The 25,036-nt window shown below is 45.2% G+C and overlaps 1 protein-coding gene across 1 annotated transcript in view; it reads left to right on the top strand.

The window, feature by feature from the left end:
- Nucleotides 1–22,126, top strand: part of LOC119230040 (cadherin-22) — a 115,174-nt gene extending 93,048 nt beyond the window's left edge. Inside the window, exons 11-15 of the mRNA XM_037490988.2 lie at nucleotides 3,560–3,681; nucleotides 13,509–13,626; nucleotides 16,537–16,686; nucleotides 17,300–17,401; nucleotides 21,583–22,126. Coding sequence (XP_037346885.2) covers nucleotides 3,560–3,681; nucleotides 13,509–13,626; nucleotides 16,537–16,686; nucleotides 17,300–17,401; nucleotides 21,583–22,124 — 1,034 coding nt within the window. The 3' untranslated portion in view covers nucleotides 22,125–22,126. The remainder of the gene's footprint in view (nucleotides 1–3,559; nucleotides 3,682–13,508; nucleotides 13,627–16,536; nucleotides 16,687–17,299; nucleotides 17,402–21,582) is intronic.
- Nucleotides 22,127–25,036: the final 2,910 nt, after the last annotated feature.

The following is a 25,036-nucleotide window of genomic DNA, read 5'->3' as shown; positions in this document are numbered from 1 at the left end:
TCACTGCCTCCCTTATTCTTTCATCCACTACCCCAGTGGTGTTAAAGCTGATGGACGGAGCAGATCAATAAACACGCTACACCTCATAGCGGGAAGTAGGATGAGAAGAAGCGATTAGCCAAATTGTCAAAAGCTTCATTTGCCTTCAGATGTGATAAAGATCAAGCCTTTTAGTATCATTCCATTTGAAGAATTAAATTACAGTCCTAGCTGTGTAGGCTTAATTCATCCATAAAAATAGAGACGAGATTACCTGCAGAATTCATAGCAATGATTTATTTTTATTTAACTAAATGTATTTTTTTTTCTCCAAAAAGACTTTATTCATTTGTTAAATCTGTGGTTCTTTTAACAGTTGACAGAACTTGAGAAATGTTTTTATGGCCCAATTGAAAAACACCCGGTTACCTTACTTTGTGGTACTTATAAAAGTAAAATTAAAACAACAGTTGCGTATTACTAATATAGATGTTGGGATTTATTTAATTTAAACGTTACAAACTTGGAATTTGGATGGAAAGTCCCATTTAGGGAGTAGATTGGTGCTATAGGTTATTATTTCCACTGATTTTGTCCCTGAGTTTTTTTTTTTTTTTCATTCTTTTGTCAAGGAAATGATTGAAAAGCAGCACAAAGCAAACATGTGCATTTAGAAGCATGTTTTGATTCTCCTTGTATCAGACTTGTGTGAACTCCAGTCGCTGAAGTGATGAAATGATTGTAACAGCCCCTGTTGTCCTTTTGTTAAAGCAAATATTATTATTATTCAGTGTGGTGAAATGGTTGTTACTTACAAAGCATTAACGCACAAACCTCCATGAAGATATTGTGGCAGTGCATTTGAATTCTAAATTTCCCTTCCAGACAAAAGTGACATTTTAAACCAAACCGTTTCCTCCAGCAAAGCAGATGAGCCATTTGGTCCCCCCCCCCCCACACCCCCCACACACAAACACTCTCTTCCCCTCACACATGCAAGCACGCACGTGTCTTCCAAAGACACCCACCCACACGCGTCCCTCTGTCCTCCCTGAAGTTGCGTCAGTTTAATGCATCTTCTGTCGTGCAGGAGGATCTGCAGCAGCTGGGCAGCGCCGCACAGATGCAGATGATGCCAATAATCTGTTGAAGTTCTTTTCTTCTCCCTCGGTAGCTAAAGACTGATTTAAAGCGACGCCACTTGGTCCCCATGAATGAACCCGTCTCACTGAATACCCTCTTCTTTCCCCATGAAGGGAGATTGGGGGGGGGAGGGGGGGAGGGGTTGGAGGCGGTGCATACTCTAGGTTTTCCATGATTGCTGGGTTTTTTTCTGAAGATGGATTTAGAGGAAGGGGAGAACATGTGCAGCCCTGCTGGAGCATTGATGTAAGGATTATGCTGCTTGTTGGGACCAGCGTTCCCGTCAGCTGCTGTTCTGTTGGGCCGAATTTTGCGCTGAGATCGATGGAGAGAGCTCGAGATTGTCCAAAAAACAAAGTGTGTTGATAACCGGTTCATAGGACGGTTATTGGCAGGTAAATCTATTTTGTCTAAATCCATTTTCCCCTACTGTACGTCATTTGTCGCAAGTTAGGATCTTTGTTTTTGTCGTTGTTGTTTTTCCGTTACTGTTTAAAGCCTGAATTTTACCCTTAAAATCACCTCGTGACAAGCTGCTGGAGCGTGAAAGTGCGAGAAGCTGAGAGGAAACTGGGTGGAGCTGAGATGGGGCCATTACCACGGCTGGTGTGAGGGAGATTTGTTAATTAAAGCAAACACGCCCACAAACATGTCGTGCGTTGAGCATTAATGTCGTTATTTCAATAATTGCTGTAAAAACACAGACTAAGAGGAGTGACTATTAAGACCAAGTTAATAAAAGAAAATGACTTGGTAAAGGAGTTCAGGTTCCTTTTAAAGGACATCAGACCAGTCTCCAGTGGCTCATCAGAGACAAGATGTTTCATCAGTCAAACTACCTGTATGCAGTTGTTTCTCAAAAGGCAAAAAAAACGAAAATTTTCATTTTTTTAAGTTTCAGTGACAAAACCCGCAGTATTACATGGTTTAACAACAGTTTACACATGTGTATTTTAATTGTTTATTCAACTTTAACAACATTATCTGAGAGGAGTTTTATTCGGATGATTTCGTAGCATTTTGTGAAACACTCAAAGATCCTGAGGAAAATGTATTAACTTTTTCTTTCAAAGGGAAAAATTCAGCATGCAATGTATGGTTTGCCTAATTTAGTATTTTATGACTGCGCAACTTACTTTTTAAATGTAGTCATTGGAATTCAATGTAGTACTAAACTCTGAAAATCAGTAAACGTACTTTTGGGTGCAAACAAACAAAACATTTACAAAATGTAGCTTTGCATTAAGCCACTGACAACAAGTGTTGTGAGACTTATTCATTTTTCTTCATTTACCTTATTCCAGTACTGATTTGTTACTACTTAACTGGCTATTGAAATAGCCAGCACCAAGCTGGAGCACTTCTAAGTGTTCATTTAGCTTATTAGTACATGCGTCAGTCCTTTCACAAAGTGAAATATTTACATAATTGCAACTATTTTAAATTGGTTCACTGGAACTCTTTTTTTACTGCAGAGATTTATGTGTTTTTCTCATCATTGTATAATTGTCAGTAGCTGCATTTTCTGTAGCATTTTCTGTAGGGTGCACCCAACTCTGTGGTGGCAGCCTTGTGTGATGATTTATTCATAAAGTATGTACTCGTAATTTAGCAGAATATCCAACGCTGGAAGTCCACAGATCACTCATTTGACACAGAAATGATGTTTTTCTCTCTTCCCCCTGTTACTCACACACACACACACACACACACACACACACACACGCAGATGTACACACGCGGACGCCGGGGGCCTCCTGTACTCGACAAAGTGTTTGATGAATAAAAGGGAAACTCCATCACGCATTATCATATGATTAAGAACGGGGGAAATCGGGAAGCAGAGAGCGTCTGAAGAGTGTTTTGCTGGTGCTAATTATATAATCGTCTCCGCCCCCACACTTTTACGCCGGCCCCATTAGGAATCATTTCTTCAGAGAGAGCATTGTGGTGTTTTTCAATGTGTTCCATCAAGTCGGAAATGTCATGATTAAATGAAACTAAGCAGTGCATTTGCAATATTGTTAAAAAAAATGTGCTGAGGTGTGCGTCTTGCACTCATTGACCATTGAGCAGCTCCCTTCTGTACCTTCCTCGTTGCATAGATGGCACTTAGAAATGTTCACCACACTCACTGGTGCCACACAGTGTTAATGTCAATTACTCCAATTTGAGAGGAGGCATTTGATTTAATACCAGTCGTCTGCTTCCCTGTGGGAGGCCGCGTCAGTCGGAGTTGTGTCTTGTTCATGACGAAGGCAGACGAGGCGAGCATTGAGGGTCCTGCCCATGGACTCTCACACCTTTTGTCTGCGCCAGCGACGCGTGACAATCCTCCCAAAAGCACAACCTCCCGCGGCTCTTTGCGCTGTTAAACTGGCTCTAAACGGACACCCGTTGATGGTTTTTTTTCTTCTCCGTTCCGTGTCCCCTATAGATAATCACACCATGGCGTCCCACTCGGCACTGAGCATCCGCATTCTGGACGTGAACGACAATCCTCCTGAACTGGCCACGCCGTACGAGGCCTCCATATGCGAAGATGCCAAACCGGGACAGGTACCGTTTTCACATATCGTGTGTTTGCGCTGCGTTAGAGCTGAATGTTGTGATGTCATTGTGGCGTCACAAATCGATCCTCCTTTTCATTGAGATGTTGAGGACAGTTTTTGAAGAACTCGTGGTGCGCTATAAAGAAGACCTTAAACAACAGCATAACGAACAAATACTTGTAACAAAGCCACAAGGAAACCTATTAGCTGTGAGTAGTTCAGTTTGAAAAGCAGCAGCTGAGACATTTAACTCGTTCATGGATGTGGAGCGAGCGGAAGTGTCCAGTAGAACATCAGTGATGGATCAATCACAAAGGGACCGTGTGAATAAGAAGATGAGCCAGTAAGCAATTCATACATTAAATAATTACATTGCTTATTTTTAAAAATTCATCATGACATCAAACAGTGTGAAAGTTAAAATAGAGAAGCAATTATTATTATTGTTTTTGATTTGAACTGGTCTCTGTTCCACAAAGACACAGTGTTGAACAATTCTCAATTCTGACCTCTTCACTGAAGATATGAAAGGAAACAGCAACATTTTTGATATACTCGATGGTGTCTGATACTGAGATGACTTCTGTGAGCTTATTTTATTTAGACTAAATTGGTTGGTCATTGATGACCACCGGCTCACCTCAAGAAAAGCACCTTCCTTCCACCTTTATCTTGATTTAGATATCAGGTCCCCCCCCCACACCTTTACATGCACCATGACAATACGGCTCTTCTATGTGTGACATCTTGCAAGAGACTAAAAGCGTATGAAAGACTGAAATGTGATATTTAAGTGGTTTGCGACAGCAAAAACACTGTTTTATAAGTTAAGTCTAAGCATTTATAACACAATAGAAGGAAAGAATACATATGTTTTTTTATTTAAATGTAAAAACCAATGAACTGCCAGAACCATTAGAAAGGAAAAGCGTGTGAAGATAAAGTGTAAGGAGTGTTGAAAAGTGACATTTTCCATTTTTGAGTCTGATTCGCTTCCCAAAAAGATTTCTTTGGGCCATTATTTTATCAAGCATTTTCTCGAAAAGAATTGCTCAAGTCGCTTCACGATGGAAGCGACTTGGTGAGAACTCGGTGAAAAGGTGATGCAGCAGTTAGCTCGGACAAACAGGAATTCCTAAATGTCAAACAGGTGAGACAATTATAAACACAGACTGAGCCCCAATCAATATGTAAACAGACAAAAAGCTAATCCAACCGACCTTTTTTTTCAACGACTATGTCACCATTAAATAAGGACAGAGTCATTAGGGTGTTTCATTCTCCTTACGCAGTCAACAGGCCCGGGGCTAAGTTGAACCCAATTATCATGTGCGGAGCAAATTTATAATTAAAAAAAAAAAAAGCAAGGCTTTAAAGCGGGACCTCCATGCTGGAAGCTGCATTTACATGTGTAATGAGACTCAGGCCTCCCCCTCCCCTTGATCCGCAGACTGTTAACCACTTATAGCCCCCCTGTGCCTTCCTAGAAGCTCGCCTGCTCTGATCTCCCTTGGTCTCTCTCTCTCTCTCTCTCTCTCTCTCTCTCTCTCTCTCCCTCTCCCTCCCTCTCTCTCCCTCTCTCTCCCATCAGCGAGAGCCCACATTAACCTTCAGCTCCCAATCACACCGAGGTGATTAGTCTTCCAGCAAAAAGATCAGTGCCGACTCTCAGCATTGTTAAATAAAAAATAAATAAATAAATAAAAAGAGGTGTTTAATGGATTCATTAGAGAGAAACGCAGTAGAAATATTCCACGGCGTGATCTCAACGCAAAAAACGGAGGAGAGTTTGACATTCAGCTTCCTTGCTGTGTGAGCCGATTCAACGGTTTCTCGGCCCTCCTACGAAAAAAGAAACATTGGGAAATATCTGTTCATTTTTATCCCAGTTTATTTTTGGTCTCTCTTCGGTAGATTCTCTACTTTTTACGTCGTGGGGAGCGCCGTGGCTGAGATTGAGTGAAAACGTGTTGCCTTTCGGTCAAAGGCTTTCTAATGCTCATTTCACCCCCAGTGGTAACCACTGCAGGGCATGGGGGGGGGGGGAGAAACAATTTTCTCCCCTATGTTATTTTCCAAATAATAAGAAAGAAAAAAAGGAGAAAAACTTTCCCATAGTTGTTGGCAGTATTTTTACCTTTATTTCTTCTCTGTGGCAAAATCCCTCTAACGACATGCTTGTAAAACAACAATTCCCACCGAAGTGAGACAAACACACACAATTTAACGTAATGACGGGATGAACTGTGTTGAGACCACGAAAAATAAATCACCTCGTAAAAACAGAAGTTGATTTACAGCTGCGGCGGATTTCTCCCTCGTCGATAAGTGAGATTTCCACCCTCGCTGCGCTCTTAAGAACGACAGAGACACGGAGACACAGACACAGAGACACAGAGACACAGACACGGAGACACAGACACAGAGACACAGACACAGAGACACAGACACTGAGACACAGAGACACTGAGACACGGAGACAGAGACACTGAGACACGGAGACAGAGACACTGAGACACAGACACAGAGACACGGAGACACAGACACTGAGACACAGAGACACAGAGACACAGAGACACAGACACGGAGACACGGAGACACTGAGACACTGAGACACGGAGACACTGAGACACGGAGACACTGAGACACTGAGACACAGAGACACAGACACTGAGACACAAACACGGAGACACAGGGACACTGAGACACAGACACGGAAACACAGACACGGAAACACAGACACTGAGACACAGACACGGAAACACAGACACGGAAACACAGACACTGAGACACTGAGACACAGACACTGAGACACAGACACTGAGACACAAACACGGAGACACAGGGACACTGAGACACAAACACGGAGACACAGGGACACTGAGACACAGACACGGAAACACAGACACGGAAACACAGACACTGAGACACAGACACGGAAACACAGACACGGAAACACAGACACTGAGACACAGACACGGAAACACAGACACGGAAACACAGACACTGAGACACAGAGACACGGAGACACAGACACTGAGACACAGAGACACAGACACAGAGACACAGATACTGAGACACAGACACGGAGACACAAACACACAGAGACACAGAGACACCGAGACACAGAGACACACGGAGACACGGAAACACAGAGACACAGACACACGGAGACACAGACACTGAGACACTGAGACACGGAGACACAGACACTGAGACACAGAGACACCGAGACACAGACACAGAGACACAGACACACGGAGACACAGAGACACGGAGACACGGAGACACACAGAGACACGGAAACACAGAGACACAGACACAGAGACACAGACACGGAGACACAGAGACACAGAGACACTGAGACACAGACACGGAGACAGAGACACAGACACAGAGACACAGACACACGGAGACACAGAGAAACGGAGACACAGACACAGAGACACGGAGACACAGAGACACAGACACTGAGACACAGAGAAACGGAGACACAGACACAGAGACACGGAGACACAGACACAGAGACACGGAGACACAGACACGGAGACACGGAAACACAGAGACACTGAGACAGAGACACAGAGACACAGAGACACGGAGACACGCGCCGAAACGTCCAAATCAAGTTGATTGGCGACTGTTCAATCGGAGCGATTTGGTCTGATATTGAAGGCAGCTCAGGGATTTGCAGCAGACGACATGTTGTCACCCAGCCCGTTATGAATCTGAGCCACTGATATAATATTATGTTCCCTCAGTGTGGATCTGCGACTTAAGAGGAGCTCGATGCCACTTTCTGAAAATATCCGCCACCAACTTACACCCCTGCGTTTTCTATTACCAGAATCACATGTCAAGTTGACGCTTACTTAGTTCATTATGTGTCATAGCTTCTCTTGTCATTAATTATTGTACTTTATATTTTAAAGTTAACTAGGTGTCAGCTTGACATCCAACTAATTCTAATCAAGGATGACACATTGAACCTCATTTAATTGTTTTCTCAAAGTCGTTCTGTTGCTACACTAGAAATATTCAACCTTTAGCAGGTTCTGATGATTTTGTACCTAAACAGAATAAAAAAACATCAACTAAGAAGTCATTCAATTATCTACACTTGTAACTAATTCAACGTATTAAGAAGTGAGGAAGGATGCGCTTATTTATTTATTCAGCAAAACAAGCTGCCCAAAGATATAAGCATCAGCCAACAAAAAAATGTATTTCAGTTTAGTTTCAGCTCCCTAGAATGATGTTGATGGTGGGTTTTTTTTTCCTCTGGAATAGACGTCAGATAACGACCAGCTGCCCTCGCCGCTATTCTTACAATTAAATGAACTGTCAATTTGCTTGGTTCAAGAGTCACAACTTCTCCAGTGAAAGTGAGTCACGATGAGCATCACGTGATTGAAAGCAAGACTCGATTGTGGCAAATTAAAAGCAAACACTCATTCATTTTGTGCATAAAATCGATCCTTCAAGCCGTCAGCGGGGCAAGACATTTACCACAATGTCCTCAGCGCGTTTGGTCGGTTGTGGTGTTTCTTTACCACGGTGAAACATTTCATAATGTTTTGTGTGCGTACATTGTGTTTAAGGATCATATCATATCTCTTTTCACAGTGATGTTTCGGGGACTCACCTCCCACCACGAGACCTTTTTGGCCTCAGAACTGTACAAATGGCCTCCCTCGTCTCTCCCCTGCGTCCGTCTCAGCCCTAATTCACCGTGATTCCTTCCGTTTGCCACAGACGACGTCGCGAAGACACTTACCGAGGCCCGTCTCTCCACAGGAAGACGTGCACACACAGACACACACACACACACACAGCCTTTCACTGTCGCACTCTTAATACGTCCGATCAACCCCCCCGGTTTAGGGAGCTAATGAGGAGCGTCCCTTTTGTCTCCCGCCGCGACGCGGCGTGTCATCAGCCGGCCCCTCGCTGCCGGCTCCCTGGCTCGGGTCGAGCTTTTCGGAGAGAAATTAAGAGATTAAGCCGAGCCTTTTAACCGCGGTTGGGTTCGATCCTACTCGAGAGTTGGCAGCGCGACCTATTTTTTTGGTTTGTGTTTTAGAGGAAGAACACATGTGGCGCGAGGGGAAAGAGGGGGGGGGGGGGTAGGGGAGTAAATGCCCCCCCAAAATAAGAAGAAAAAAAAAATGGATGACACGGGGTCGGAAGCTTTTGCTCAGGGACTCGGTTCAAGCCGAGTGCCGGGACTCGCTCTTTGAGTCGATGTTCAGATAAGAGGCTGGAAAATAAGTGACTCACAGAATTACAGTGAGACAGGATGAGGAAAGAAAAAGCAAGGAAAAAGGCGCTGGGTAATTAAAGATCGGATTAGCACCTCTACGATGACAGTCCCTTCATAAAAAACATTTTTGAGTTTTTTTTTTTCACCAGACGAGAAATTTAGTTCCATACACTTCACTCTGCTCAAAACCACCAATGTCTAAATGTGACTCCCTTTAACTACTGCGACCGTCCAACCATGTGTTGGATCCGCCAAAAATAACAAAAAGAGTGTAGTGAGACTTAAATTCCCACTTTTTGTGGATTCATTTTCCGGATTTAGCCGTTTTCCCAAAGCGCTGCACTTCACTGAAGCGCACGTGAGCGCAATCTTTGCCGCTCAGCCCGTTCCTCGCCCACCTCGTGGTATTTATCTGACTGAATGCAGAGGGACAGATATCACATTGCGCCGTGTGCGCAGTAAAAAATAAAAAATAGAATTAAAAAAAAAGGCTGGGTGGAAAAGCCGAATAGGAAGTATGGCCCGAGGTGAGGGAGGCCTGTCAGCTCTGCCGTGCCGCCTCACAGCTGGCTGAGGGAGGGGGGGGGGGGGGTGAGGGGGGGGTCACCGCGTCAGATCACCTCGGTTTGGCCACGTCACCGCCAACATCCAACCCCCCCCCACCCCCCACCCCCCTCCCGGGACAGTCGGTTCAAAATCGCTGAATGTTAAAGCCTGTCTGAAACACACACATCGTGAGCGCAACGATTACTCACCTCCTACACACACACACACACACACACGCAGCAGAGTCGAGTACGGGAAGTAGCAAACACACTGATGAGGAAAGAAGCCAGACCGACTCAGTTTTTGCCAGACAATGTTTCGTGAGTAGGAGACTAAATGAGTCATCGTGGCTTCTAACCAAATGCCTCTTCCTTTTGTCTCACAAGTAAACGTTGAATCAGACAACCCAAGAGAGAGCGCAATATTCACTGTTTCCTGCAAGGTTTTTTTTATTTTATTATTTTTTTAGGCTTCTTGTCAATACAGCAGAAGTATATGTGATGCATTCTAGTGTTTTCTTCTTTGGGATTCAACATAAACTTGTGTTGTTTCAAACAATCGCCATGCCTGTCTTTTCTGAGTCATTTTAAGCAATGCTGCTTTGCACTGGCTTCTTAAACAACACAAAAAGTTGTTGTTTTTTACATTATATAACCTAGTGTATACTGGCTATCTTGTGATTATGCTAAATCTGAAAATCCCCAAACATGTCATGTGATTGCATCGTTCCAGCTTGCTGAAATGTACCTCAAATCGGGCATTCCAGCTTTTATACTTTCATAACATACCACATATTATTACTTTGAAAAAAAAAAATTCTCGGCTTTTATTCCCATTTTAGCTTTTTTCTTTTGATGGCGATGTAAAAAAAAACGTTCTTCTCTCTGAAACTGAATCTATTTCAGACCATTGAGACATTTAATGCCGCACTGGACACAATGAGGATGCTTTTTAACGGCATGTGTTTAAAAACACACCTCTCATAGTGCATTCCAGTAAGTAGACGTGTGCTTTATTTATTCATTACCTTCCCGCTTGATTTCCGCTGTGAGTGAGCGAGCCACCTGCTTCTCACAACCTTGACCCCTCGCACACCTCTCGCACACATGATACGGGATGATGCCCTTTTGGGAAAGTCTCCCTTCTCGCTTTCCGGGGGATGCGAGAGATTTAAAGGGGTCACGAAAGGGGACCGCTAGATAGAAACCTAATTAGGTGATTGTGCTTGAGGGAGCTTTGCTATTTGCTCGATAAACTCCCACGCGCTTTGCTACTGCCTCTCTCCCAGTTTGCGTTCCCCCCCCCCTCCCCCCAGCAGCTTGCACTCACCCTGAGACGTTGCCTGAGAGGTCCCGCTGCAAAGGGCACAGCCGAAGGACGCGGATCATGGCTCACTTACTATGTGTCTAATGTTAAGAGTTTCGTCCCTCAGCTGATGAAGCTTTTTCTTCTTGTCTTATTCTTCCTTAAAACTCAAATAAACCTGAAAGGGCTGCAAAAAGAGATGAGAAAATGGGACCAGGCTGCTTCGGCATCCAACCAACTCGGTTGGATCCTTCATAGGTCTCTGTGCATTGACACCTGGTGGTCTTTCAAATACTTCATTTGAGTTGTGCGGTAGTGTGGCAGCGTTGATACAAAGGGTGACGTAGTGTAATGTTTAATCAACCCTTATCACAAGGGGGTGAAAATGATGTCATGTTAAATATACCCAACTTTGAATATAAATGATACTGTAATCTTGTTTTTGTTGCCAATCATCCTTCAGAACAAAACTAGGTCTATGATCTACAGATACACGCACCACAGTATGAACATTAGGTCTGATGAAATGCAATCGGAAGATTTTGCTATGAATAGCTAGTACAGAGGCTATAGTAGTCTTGGAGATGCGTCAGGATTTAAGATGGCATGTAATGATGCCTCCTCTCACAAACACCTTTGTTGGAAAAAAACAGGCGGAAATTCCTGGTTCCTCTCCAAGCGTTTGTGTGTTTCACGAGTGCAGATTCTGGAAGAGGCGTGTGATTTACCCTGAAATCACGCCGAAGCATTTTTGTAATTACAAAAGTAAGCCACATTATCCCGAGCAACCTCCCCTGAGCTGCGGGTATGACTAAGCCTGTTCTCTGTCTGCGCCGAGGCGGCGTTTACTGCGAGCGGCACCACCGCGGCCCGGAAGTGCGCTCGGCAGCAGCTTAGTCACAGTGAGGCACCGGCTCATAAATAAAAAGAGTTTGCATGCAGCACCGTGAATGAATGAATGAGGACGTCTCTCTCAGGCGGGCTACATCAGCGTAAAAGTTACACAATTAATGTCTTTACGTGCCAGAAGAGTGTGTGTGTGTGTGTGTGAGAATATTCACAATTTATAGGAGGATGATTAACAAGGTTTACGTGTCTCTGGAGGCGACCAGCATGATATACTTTGGAGCAAAATGAATGCAAAGGGGAAACCACAGTGATGAATATACAGGTGGAGCAAAAAGATGGACAGAAGAAGAACTATGTTGAGTTTATACAAGACTATGTGTAAGATTCGATGAGGGCTGTTTCCCCTGCCGCGAGGCGTTGCTTTTTCTCTTCATCTAATCTGATCCCATAAGGTTTTGTCACATGATACGAGGGAATTGTAGCGTCTTTAATCATTTGGCCTCACCTAAAAATACTTGCGGGATTTGTTTGTGGTGTGCATCTCTGCGGGTCGCTATGTGAGGGAGGGGTGAGGCGGAAGGAAAAATCTGTCAGAAAGAAAATATTTCAGAAAGGTCTGAAAACAATATCCAGGGTGTCACAAAGATGATTAATAAGTAGCCACTCACATGTTGTGGTTTGCGTCCCGTATGTCCAAAATGTCATCACTTCATTCCATTAGATATTACAGCGTCACAATTAGCATACTCATTGAGCTATATTGGTGGGGTCACAGTAACGTAACGTGACCGCTATAATCGGATCATCCTTCACTCCGAGTGGACATTGGCGCCGTTGACATTTGTGTTGTTTGATCAAATTTCATTCCAGGTTTCTTATGATCCTGCTTCACGCCAAGGGCCCGCAGTTATGTGCAGAAGAGTCACGTTGAAACATTCTCTCCATCGGCTTCTTGTTCTGATTGGTTCCTGGTGGAGATGTCGGTTGTTTAAGTTGATTATTAAGGAATTCTGCACATTCGGAGAAAAGGCCTTTTTGCAATGCGATTTGGCAAACGTTTGTTGGAAAAGCCTTGTTTTGACTTGTTCGTTGGGGTCATTATATTCAGCAGCGCCGAACAGCAGATCGGATTGTTTGTCTCTTATTCTTTTAGGGAGAATGCGCATTGCACCAAAAGGTGAGGGGAAGTTAAATGGTAGTAACGGGGCGGACGGGAGGAGGAAACCCAGCAGACTGGATTCAACGGGAGAATGTCGCTGCTCGGCTTGTGGCGGCAGATTCTCGGGACGAGAGGAGGAGGAACCGCCCCCCCCCCCAAGAGGCCCGTGTTCGGGGGGGGAAACGATCTCCGGGGGGGCTGTTTGATATCTGTTCAGCTCACGGTGAATCATATCTCACCTTATTGTGCTCACACAGAGTTCTCAAAATTGAATCACGGTTGGGCTTTATCTTTGAATGTAGATCACTGTTATTTTGTAGCATCAGACGGGGGAGGGTGGGGGGGGGGGGGGGGGGGACTGCATCGTCACAGAGTCTCTGCATTCTCTCTTTCTGTTCCTCTTCACATGTGCATCTTTCCTTTATCCTCCCTTGGAGCCAATAGGGCAGCCGTGCAGAATAACCATAGTTTAGCATTTCTGACATTCAGGGACGTATTTTATCTTTTCATCTCTCCTTTGAACTGCACTTCGACAGCAATCCATCGCAGCCTGTTACACCCAAGTACCCTCGCTCCACCCCCCCCCCCCTCCCCCTCATAAAAGTCACATTTGAAATGTACACTCTAAAGTGTTTTTCTCATTTACGTTCATCCCGGAAGATCTAAACAACGCTTCTTTTCTTTTCTTTCTCTGCATCTTTCCCTCCCTCAGCTGATTCACACCATCAGCGTGGTGGATCGAGACGAGCCACAATCGGGTCACCGCTTCTACTTCACCCTGGCCCCCGAGGCCGCCGGCAATCGACACTTCACCCTGTGGGACGTCAAAGGTGAGCACGCCAAAGGTCTTACATCGGTGAGGTCAAAAATGTGTGCTTGGCTGCTAATGGCCACATCAAATGAAGGAGCATAACAAGCCGCTCAGCAGGAATCCGCCAGGCTGGTTTTCATTTTTTTTTTTTTTTTTTTAAGTAGGCACGTAAGGATCCGTTTTTTAAAACGTGCACAGTTTCAGCAACATTGTGCTTGACTGGAATATCGTGATGCAGAGGAGTTTCAGAGTTCTCTCGTGAGTTTGGTGGAATGCTTCGAGGCATCCTGGGAATGCAGACCGGAGGCGACATCCAGTTTAGAATACTGCAGCTTATTTCTCAGAGTATTTAGACAAACGTCCTAGTTATCTAATTCAGCTGCCAGATGGTTGAGGTTTTCAAACAAAGATAATTTGTTGCGTGCACTACCAGAGGATTTTGACAAATCGCAGGGAGGCTTTTAAAAAAGTAAAAGGACAATGCTTTATTTATTTTTTTCCATTGCTTTGCATCCACGTGATTATGAGACACATTTCTTTGAATAAATAACACATGTTCCTGTTTTCTTACCAGAGTTATCCATTAGAAAGTATCACTGCCTGGGTCTGACAACCATTTAGAATGCCTGTTGGTACACTACAGCGTTTTGAATTATATTATAAGACAGAATCTTTCCTTTAATTCTTCTCGAAGAGAACGTCGGCAGCCACCGTCGTTTTCTGGGGCGTCATCTTGAAAAATTGCCTTTTGAATTAAAAAACACAGACGTGCTGTACCCGCACAATGTAAGGAAACATTAAAATCACCACGCTCCCCCCGTTGACGACTTTGCTTTGTCAGGAAGATTTCGTCCGGGCTTTTGCGAAGGCGCTCGCGGATCCCTCGTTTGGGGGAGTTCTCCTAACTCAATGTGACATCTGGTTAAATCAAGATTGATCTGACACCAGGAAAATGTCAGGGTAGCACAGCCCTAGCGAGGGGAATGTCACCACACGAATGCGGCTCCAGCCCCCCCACCTCCACCCCCCTCTTCACATGCATGTGAATGGACGACGCACGGCGAACGTGGGACTGGTCCACAGTGCATGCACGCACATTCTGTACACTAATGTGCATGGACCGGCACAGAGAAATAGGAAACCAGTGTCCCTCTGGCTTCTTACGTATACACACAAATTACACACGTACACACTTCCCCTCCCCCCCTCCCCCCCCCAGCCAGTCGGCTTTTCTTTACGTTTGGGTTGAGTTCGTCCTTGGCTTGTTTGTGTGTAGATGAGGGAGAACGATTAATAATTCCTTGGATATCAAAATGTTCCCATTCACCACATTTACCCCACATGCAAATACACACATTTGTATGCGTGTACTAAAACACTAACACTAATATGTCTTTCTGAAAAGACAAACAAAAGCCTTTTTCTCCCCCTTCTCCTTTTCACCATGGTGTCTCTTCTCATTGACACATTTGTCAACCTGTCACTTTCAATCTGTCACTTCTTTTCGCCATCATGGCCTCACATTGCGTTCTTTCTCCAGGTCTTGACAGAAAGTGATGGAAACCACCCCCCCCCCCCCTACAACTTACAGCTAAATGTGTCTGCAGCAGACCGTAGAGCCAAACCTCATCTTTGGTTGTGTTACAATGTCCCATATCGTGCTTAAAGATACATCTCATGGATGTGGGTCTGAATGTTCAACTTTAAATAGTTGGTTTTAGTGCATTACCATGTAAGTTATTGACAACAGTTTAAAGTAATGCAACTTTCAGTCAGGCAACGTTGGTAAAGTCATTCCTCACAGCATCTTTGTCGAAGAGACAATATAACGACACCTTTTTGGACATTGTGACTGGAGACCGAGAGACTTCTGCCTCCATTTGTTTTTCATTTTCTTTTTAGCGGTCAACATCGCGTTTGTGTAACTATGAACACAATACGGTCCGGCTGTAGACAACTCAGTATCTGTTGGTCAGTCAGTCAGTCTGCCTCTTTATTAACTACATCATTCCAGTATTCAGTTTCTTTGTTTTTTGAATAAAAACTACCGGAGATGCCGCAGCCTATGATTATTCATGCGGAAGGTTCCAGAGGGAACCTTCTGTGTGGAGCAGACAGCCGTGGAGCAATGCGTTGTGTTAAAGTCAAAAAGGACAAACTCAGGGGCGTAACGTTCATGCACATGAGACGGCAATATGAAGATTGTTTCTACGTGTACCAGAGGAGCTCCGGGGGCGACGTGGATAACGGGGATATGTACTCCCGGAGATGGATGGCTCGGTTTCCACAAGTCTACTCACAAAGCTTCCCCGACACTATTTATCAGAGTCTCCCCCCGTATTCTTTGTTACATTTATCTACGTCTCCGGGAGATGGCTCGTACACACACACACACACACACACACGCTGGTGAAGTTTCATTTCAAACAGTGGTTCTCTCTCACTCCTTTTTCTCAAAGACAAATGATGGATGTTAATAGCACTGAGGCAGTTGTCTTTCCGGGGAAAATCATTCAAACGTGATAATCCTGGACAGAGACCTTGAACTATGCATCATGTCCAATTATTTAAACAGACTGCGTAACAAGGACGCTACATTTCTTTGTCTCAAGGGAGTCATCTTCCTCTTTATTTAATCAAAAGGGTAAATATATTACATTATTAAGCCTGGAGTCTTTAAAATACATGATTTTTTCCTGACATTTTAGTAATGTCTAAGAAGTATGCCACCCCCACCCGTTTTCTACTTGCAACAGTACAGAGTTGAGTGGAAGAAAAGAGTGAAAACACTCTCTGGATCCACTCCCGTGATACAAAAAGGAGACATGAGTGAGCATAAAAGAAGGTTTTCTTAAGTCTCTAATGTGTTTTTCCTCCACTTTACCTCGTCTCTCCCCCCCCGACACACTCACACACACCGCCTGCCTAGACAACACAGCTGGCATCCGGACCCAGCGGTCAGGCTTTAACCGCCACGAGCAGAACGTGTACTTCCTGCCTATCCTGGTGGTGGACAGCGGGCCCCCCTCCCTCAGCTCCACAGGCACCCTGACCATCCACGTCTGTGGCTGCGACACAGGTGAGACCCGCGGAAGGCGCCGCCGAGGTGGCTCATCAGGCAGCGCCGCTCTAGAGGTCACCCGCGTGCCGTCAGTAAGCAGTCTGCGGAGGGGATTAAAATCAGACAGAGGGCCTTCGACAGGGATGAAATGTAAAATTTACACTATGAAAACAAAAAGAAAACCTGTTTTTTCCTTGTAATAAACAGGGCTTGATCATTATCCACCCAACCAGCGTCACAAGGTGTGCTGCTGGTGCAGGGCGGAGGGAGGCAGGCAGGGAGGGAGGGAGGGAGGGAGAACTCAGACGCAGGGTCTTCAGGTTTTCACAAAAAAAAAGTGCTCTTTAATCCAAAAACAAGACGTGCTCCAACAACAGGTAGACTAACAATGACGCGACAGGGGACATCAGGCCCACAGGGCTTAAAAACACTAGGGAGGTGCAGGTGATTGGACACAGGTGGAGACAATCAGGTTATCACAGGACAAGGCGGGAAGTGAAGCTAACCCAGGGACACAAGAGACATAAAACTACAAAATAAAACAGGAAGCAGAGCCAAACCGTGACAACCAGCTTCCTATTCGGTACAGTGAATGAACCGTTTCTCCTGTTTGTTTGTTTTTGCAACACAGAGGGAGCCATCCAGTCGTGCAGCGCCACGGCCTACGTGATGAGTGGCGCCCTCAGCCCGGGAGCGCTCATAGCGCTGCTGGTCTGCATGCTCATCCTCATAGGTAAGCACGGCGAGAGAGGTTGTGTAACGGATGACTAGAAGGTGAAGCGCAGTTCTTCGTGAGTAGTTCTGGTTTCGGTGGAGTTCACCTGCTGTAGTACGTTCACGTACTAGAAAAAAGGCCACGCAGGTCACGCAACCAAGAATGCCGCATTAAATGCATAGAAATCATCTATATTTCATAAAGGATATTGCACATGCAGTGGCAGAAAAGTTTTTTTTTTTTTTAAACGATCCATTTTTGATTTGCCTTTCATGAGCGGACTTAAAATTGGAGCTTTTTGTTGCTGCCTTTCTGAGCAGAGGGCTTGTTGTTCAAACAGGAGCACACGGGATGCCTGGGCTTATGAATGACTTCAAGGCTCTTTCACCACCACGCGGACTGAGACAGAATGGAGTGGAGATGAAGTGGAGCGGGGTTAGGCCAGAGAGCGCAAAACAGGCAAAAGAGCCGTCTCGGCACTTTTGTACCTCTGGAACGGCGGGGCTTTAAATAAACGAAGACGTTGCAGACATTCGGGAAACATACACACGCGTGCTCAGAGCCCAGAGAGGTTTAATATTGTCATAACTGAAATTTTTATGAGTTCGCTTTGAGTCCTTCCCCGCCTGCATGTGTCTCAGCGCCCCCCCCCCGTGTGACAGACAGAGACGACAGCGCTGTCAGATAGTTTTGTTTCCCACCACCTCGCGCCTGCTCTGCTCTGTGCGTGAATGACGGATGATGCGACACCCGGCAGCTTTAACAGTGACTTACCTCGCTGTCTGTTTCTCTTAAGAGCTTCTTTTTCTAATGAGAGAGCCGCTGAAGCTCAGTCGACGTCAAGCAAAAGACTTCTTCTGAGGACCGACGTGAAAAGGAGAGCAATCATTTATTCATCAGGGATTTAAAAGCCTCAACAACAACAACAAAAAAAATGTTATGTACAAATCTGAGGCAATCCCTGCTGGCTATAAAAACATTTTTTTTTTTTTGTTACATAGATGGCACCCCCTCAGAGGCTGTTCTTAAAACATGTGGAAAGGTAGACACTGCGTGGGGGGGTGGTGAGGGGGGGGGGGAATAGTGGTAGTAAGTCGCGTGGTGTGAATAACAGATTCGGGTGAAAACATTATGCACAGCGATGTGCTAACGGCCTCTCGCCACGTTGAGTCTCTCCAAACGGTATCAGTGACTCTAATCATTCGCAAGTCCACACCACTGTGAGTGAGTGATGGGCAGAGTGGACGGCCTCGCCAGAGCGATGAAGGACAGGCAAAGTCGAAAGGGCCCGGCCCCCCGCCAGTCAGCCGGTGGGCAGTGTGAACTCAGGGCGGCGAGGGGGGGGCCGGGGGGGGGCTCCGAGGGGGGGGGCTCCGACATCCCCGGGACGTGCCGTGTTTTCACAACTATTATGTGGTGCGAATAACAGACGGGGCTGAGGCACGAGGCGGCAGTCTTATTGCTCCACCTTACGCTTTCCTGTTCCTGCTTAGCCACACACACACACACACACACACACACACACACACACACACACACAGGGTACAGCTGATTGTGCGTGCTGGGCACACATCCACTCTTGGACAAATCACTCCTCACCTATAAACTGCAAAGCAATCCGTTCTCTCAATGTGTCATTACTGTGTGCGTCATGTCTTCTCTCTCACACACACACACACACACACACACACACCGACTCACAGGCAGCGTCTACCTTAGCAGCCAGCCAGCCTGCACTTCCTCCCCCTCTCTCTCTCTCTCTCTCTCTCTCTCTCTCTCTCTCTCTCTCCGGAGGCTGGGCGGCCTCCATTACATCAATTTCGGGATGATGAGAAAAATGAAAACAAATTTCTGCCTAATTACCTTACAAACAAACAGTCCCTCCATCAGTTTGTTTACGGGCCTGATGTGATGAATCCATCCCACTGCGTCGCAGCATCTGCATGCATCCATTCCAATTACCTCCCATCTGCTCGGGATGAACTCCTGGGTGGGGGGCACCCAGCGTCGCCCAGGGTATATTAAGCGTCTTGTCGGGAACGCTTATCGCAACATCTGTACGCCCGGGACACGCTTTGTATGTATGAGAGGCAGGTGTACACACAGGGACACGTTCTTTCTACTGAAAGGTAAACTTTGTGTTAACGTTGCCCGGAGGCGTGTTGAATCTCTAATAGAATCAATATGTTTCCAATTCCTGACAGTGTAAGCATCTGCGTAGCTAATAGGCGGTGACACACTCGCGTTGTTAATAGCGGAAGGAAGGCGCTTTTTTTTTCGGAGCGACGTTATCTGATTCAGACTAAACGGGCCACCTACTGCCTTACCTTCAGTGCCATTTAGTATTTAAAAAAAAGCAGCTGATATGAGGGAGCAAGATCAAGTTTCCTACCTCCCGTTCCTCTCCTCGTTAGTCTGGATGTGGTGTAATTGTCTCACGGCCTGATTAGCGCACGGCGGCGTACACACAACAATTTACCGCGAAAAACCATGAGCGCTTTCAACCCAAGTGGCAATTAATTCACCCTATTCATGGAGCCTCGAAGAATAAACACAATGGTTTGCAGCCAACGCGCTCCCAATGGAGCCCAGCAAACAATGTGAGGGGGGGGGGGACGAGTGTACATTATCAGACAGAGATGCCGCATTAAGTCTCCATTCGAGATCAGCAAGGCTCTTTAAGGCTGGCACAGCTTGTGCCTTTTCACTCCCCCGAGTTGTTCTCTGAGACATTCCAAGGCAGATCGAGACAATTACCTGGAGCAGCGGGTCGTTTGTACAGATTATCAGTGTCTGAAACTGATGGGGTTTTTTTTTGTTTTTGAGAGAATAAATAAATAAACAGCGAAAGACATTAAAAAAAGCTAAAGTGTGAAACATGTTTTATAGTCGCATCCGGACGTCCAAGGTCCCTCTGAAAGAGCGCATTCGTCTGTGGGCTTCTTCTTTTTTTTTTTTTTCATGCAAATGTGCTTCCCCCCCCCCAAAGTCACGACATTGATCCACTGTGGGGCAACACGCGCACATGTCTCATCCTCGCAATGCACGGACGGGCGTCCCAGACAGCGCACGCTCCTTTTTTTTTCCTTCAAATTGATGGTCTTTTTAGCTCTTAGGGCTTGTAGGCATTTGTTTAGGCAACAGGCGATCTGTTTTAGAAGATGCATGGAGCCCACTGGTTAATAATCCATCTTAATGTCCCTTCCCCAGCCTCCCTTCAGAGCAGTTGCTCATTGTCCCGGCAAAAAAAAAAAAAAAGGTTCAACTGTTACTGGCCACAGGAAATACATCCCGCTGCTAATCAAAATACTTTCTGATCTTTTGTCGCAGAAATTCGTGACCAATAATGTGTTTTATGGCCATTGTCTTTTTTTCCTCAGCAGGTATGACATTTTCTGAAAGGCCACTCGTAGCTCACTTAATAATTCAGTTGCTTCTGCGATGTGGAAGAGCCGGAAAAAAAATTGGACTTTCTGTAAAAGAAATTCACATTACTTTAGTTTTTAGTTAAAGTGTCAGTGTCTGAGCTAACGGAGACTTGTCTAATTCCAAAATTTAGGCAGTAATTAAAATAAGTAAAGTGAAATTAAAAGCCTCTTTGATTTAGCCCTGCATACAGCCTTTGTTTTCCCTCAAGTCTCATTAGTCTGCAACGTGATCAATCGCAATTGCTTTCCTTTCTTTTATGCAGACTTCATTTTTCGGAGTCATTTCTTTTTCTTTGTAGGCGCTTGCTTCTGGTTTTAAGAAGCACGAGTTCTGAGTTTTGCTCGATTTGGATGAATCCATTTGAGTCATATTTCTGGCCAAGGCAGTCAGGATTGTGAAAAATCCATGTTCATGCATTTAAAATGGAAATCTTGATAATGTATCATCTTCCTTTGCTTCACCTTTAACCACAAAGGTGACTTTAAAATTGCAACGGGGCGTGGTTAGAAACTTTTGCATGAATAAGGTACTGGTAGATCCATCAGATCCATGTCTGAGAACACCGGCAGCACATTTCTGCTCTTACACTCGTGCAGAATATGAGGTTGGTTTTTGCATTTTTTGTTGTTTTGTTTTTTAAAGAGTGTTAAGTTACCATTTTGTGCAAAAAACGCAAGGCAAACTAAAGCTTCTCTTTGCAAACTGGCTTAATTAACAGGAAATGACTCCCCCTCTCTCCGTCTCGTTGTGTCTCTGTCCCCCCTCATCAGTCCTCGTCTTGCTGATCCTGACCCTGAAACGCCACAGGAAAGGCCAGAGGATGACGGAGGACGAGGAGGACATGAGGGATAACGTCATCAAGTACAACGACGAGGGCGGAGGGGAGCAGGACACCCAGGCGTACGACATGAGCGCCCTGAGGAACCTCTACGACTTCCCGGAGCCAAAGAGCGGCGACTCTGGGCCGGACCTCCGCTCGCTGCCGCAGTGGATACAGGCCAACCGGGCGGGCGGCGCCGGCGCGGAGGGGGCGGCGGCGGCGGCAGCGGCGGCGGCAGACTTCTCGCTGTTCAAAGGCTACATCCGAAAGAAGGTGGAGCAGGCCGACGCCGACCTGACGGTGCCGCCGTACGACTCCTTCCAGACGTACGCCTTCGAGGGCGCCGGCTCCCCGGCGCTGTCGCTGAGCTCCATCCACACGCTGTCCACCACCTCCGAGCAGGACTTCTCCTACCTCAGCGGCTGGGGGCCGCGCTTCCGGCAACTGGCGGGCTACTATGCGCCGGGAAACCCCGAGGAGGAAGGGTCCTAGCACACGCGTCTCCTGTGGAGCGAGACGTTCGGACCGCTTCCTCCTCTCTCCGAGCACCACCGTGTTTATCTCCCGGTGTCTAACTCTGAAAATAAAGGTTGTTTTTTTTTCAGGCATTGAAGCTCTAACTGATAGGAGAAAGGGAAAAGAAAAGTATATCGACACGCCAACACTGGTTCCTACGCTAAATGCGTGATTTTCTCTCTCCAAAATCACACATTACAAACCTTTTTATTTTAAGCTGTGAGACTGTTCTCAAAGTAACATTTTGTGGGTCAGGGTCAAACTATGCCAAGGCAAGCTGTCAAACAGGTATTTATTGAGGAGAAAGTATTTATGTATTTATTTGTTTTGGGTTTTTTTAAGTATTTATTTATTTATCTATCAACACCATGATTACTACGGTAACCGAATCAGTGAACTCTGCTGAAGTGCTAAAGACGAATCGAGGGGGGGGGGGGGGGGAGGACATTATCGTAAAAAAAAAAAAAAGGACAACGCGGACGAAGGACAGACTGCAGTTGCAGACGACAGACAAGTCATAAGCGGTGACATCCAGGACATACAAAGCCACATTCTGGAAAATATTTGTATTTATTTTCTACGACCACTTTTGTAAAATAACCAACGTGAGTCTTTGTTAAAAGGCCCGAGGCGAGTACAAAAAGATTGAAAAGACATGAGTGAAAGAACTTTTGAGACTGACTCAACTTTTGCTGTATTTTAAGTGATTTGTAAAGTTTGTTTTGAAAGTTCCGAACAGAGGACAATTGTGTGTTAACGGTTTCTTTTCTTATTCTTTCCCTCAGCCAATTGTAAGGCAATAAGGCACAAAACCACAACAATGATTTAACACTTAACAAAATTACTGTCCAATGGAATCGGTCGGTTGCCAACATTGACCCCGCAGAAGCCAGCTTTCATTCCTGATTTTCGTGGCTGTGTGTACAAAATGTTTTATTCATTTCATATCCTGAGCCATTTGATTTTCTTTTTTTTGGGGCATTTTGTTTCCTTTAGCGGATGGAGGTGTCTAATTAAAGGGGCAACGCTTTAAGGGTAACGCGTGACGACTGGACTGGTCACAGCCCGCTTGATACCCACAACCTGTTAGATGTTGACCTGAACTTGCAAATGTATTGAAAAAAAAAAAAAAAGAGAAATAAATATTTAATTTTTTTGGTTAAAAACCCTACATCTCACTTAAATGACTGAATACATGACTCGGCGAATGAGATCGCGGCTAGGTACGCACAATGCTTATTTTTGCCACTTGTTTGCTTTCAGGTGTCACCTGAATTAGGAGTAATTGTGGAGCTAGCGTGCATCTACACCATTTTGGAAGATCCAGAGCCCTAGATGGAAACGAAAGGAACCGTGTGACAGGCTTTAATCTCAGCGTGGCTCCCTCCTGCCAAACTACTGTAATTGTCATAGCTGCCAAGAGGATGCTGAGGCTTTTATCTTTATGATCCGCTGCTAAAATGGCCACTCAAACCGCGGGGATTCATATTTACTTGCGTTCAGCTGCAAATAAAAGGTCAGCTTTTTTTTTTATCCTCGGCATGTCTAAAGTATCCACTGATTATCTGCTGAGCACCGACTAAACTGAGCTACCTTATCCGTCACCGCTGAACAAAAAAGAAGTTTATAGGGTTTTCTCATGAAGTGGCGCCAGCTTTTTGTCTACACGAGTGTATGACAGAGCAGATCTGGCTCGTTTGCAAGTGTGACAAATTGGCGTTTTAGTGGCAAAGTTCATTTTACGCACAGTTTTAATAGTCTGAATAACCATATCGTAAAGGGGTCGAAACATTATGGGCTTTGATAAATAATCTGGACAAAATGTGTAGTCATTAAAATAAGTCTTTAGTCCGGACTCACAATTTGAATGACATTTAAAACAATTGCCTTCATCAAAATGCTGCATTGACCTCGCACTGCCACGGTGTATGTTTTTATTTGTGTGTATTTGCCAAGAGGTGATTCGGCCGTTCGTTAATAATCACGGCCTCTGGCCCGACAGCGTTTGCTAAGTGACAAGCAAATGTCACGGTCTGGATGGATGTGGAGGGAATGTAGGTCGGCATGAGCGCCGGGGTCACAGACGGGAAGAGAGAAGGAAGCCTTAAGGAGAAGCTCGCTGCAGGACGACGTCACCCGGACGGCTGGAGGTCATGTGACCAATACTGTGAAAGTGGAGGTTAAAGAGTAAGCACGTTTTCAGGGGTAGAAAGCCCTGTTTCCCCTGCAAACGGGCCCTTCATTCACCTTCCATCATTGTCAGAAACAATGTCATTCCTCGGTGCCCTTTGTGAACGTATGAACGCCCACCTCCCCTCTTACTGAAGGGCAACACGAGGCCCCTCACACGTGAAGTAGAAGGATATGAGTTCAGTAATTGACGCCGCTCTTGGGGTAAAACTGTGCTCCCAGAGATCCTTTTCTCTTCTCTCTGTACTTGGTCGGGTAATGACGATTCATTAAACATAAGGAAGCAAATATGAGTGTGAGAATATGCATCCTATATGGCCTAATAGTTTCAGTTTTTAGACACATTCAAAACAATTTGCAAACATAACCAGACATAACAGCAAAAGCAAGCTAGATTAATAAAGTGAGATGAGCAATATAGTTTTTAATGTTCTAATAAGCACTCAATTAAAAGATTTATTGTTTTGTGAAAAAACACATAATTTAAATTAAAAATAATAATGCGATTTATTTCTACAGCACTTAAACTGAATATATACAGTATATAGTATATATATAAATATCGATCTAGTCCAAAAAAAAAAGAAAGAGGCTAAAAACCAAAATAAAATGCACTTTTTAAGCCCCTTTAGAGTTGAAGTGCAGCGGCGGTCTTTCCCAGCATGCTTGGCATTTGACTGCAGGAGGAAAACAACAGA

Source organism: Pungitius pungitius, chromosome 8 (genome assembly GCF_949316345.1).
Source record: "Pungitius pungitius chromosome 8, fPunPun2.1, whole genome shotgun sequence".
Lineage (NCBI taxonomy): Eukaryota > Metazoa > Chordata > Actinopteri > Perciformes > Gasterosteidae > Pungitius > Pungitius pungitius.
Note: the sequence above shows the minus strand (reverse complement) of the source record. Positions and strands in the feature narration are given on the sequence as shown.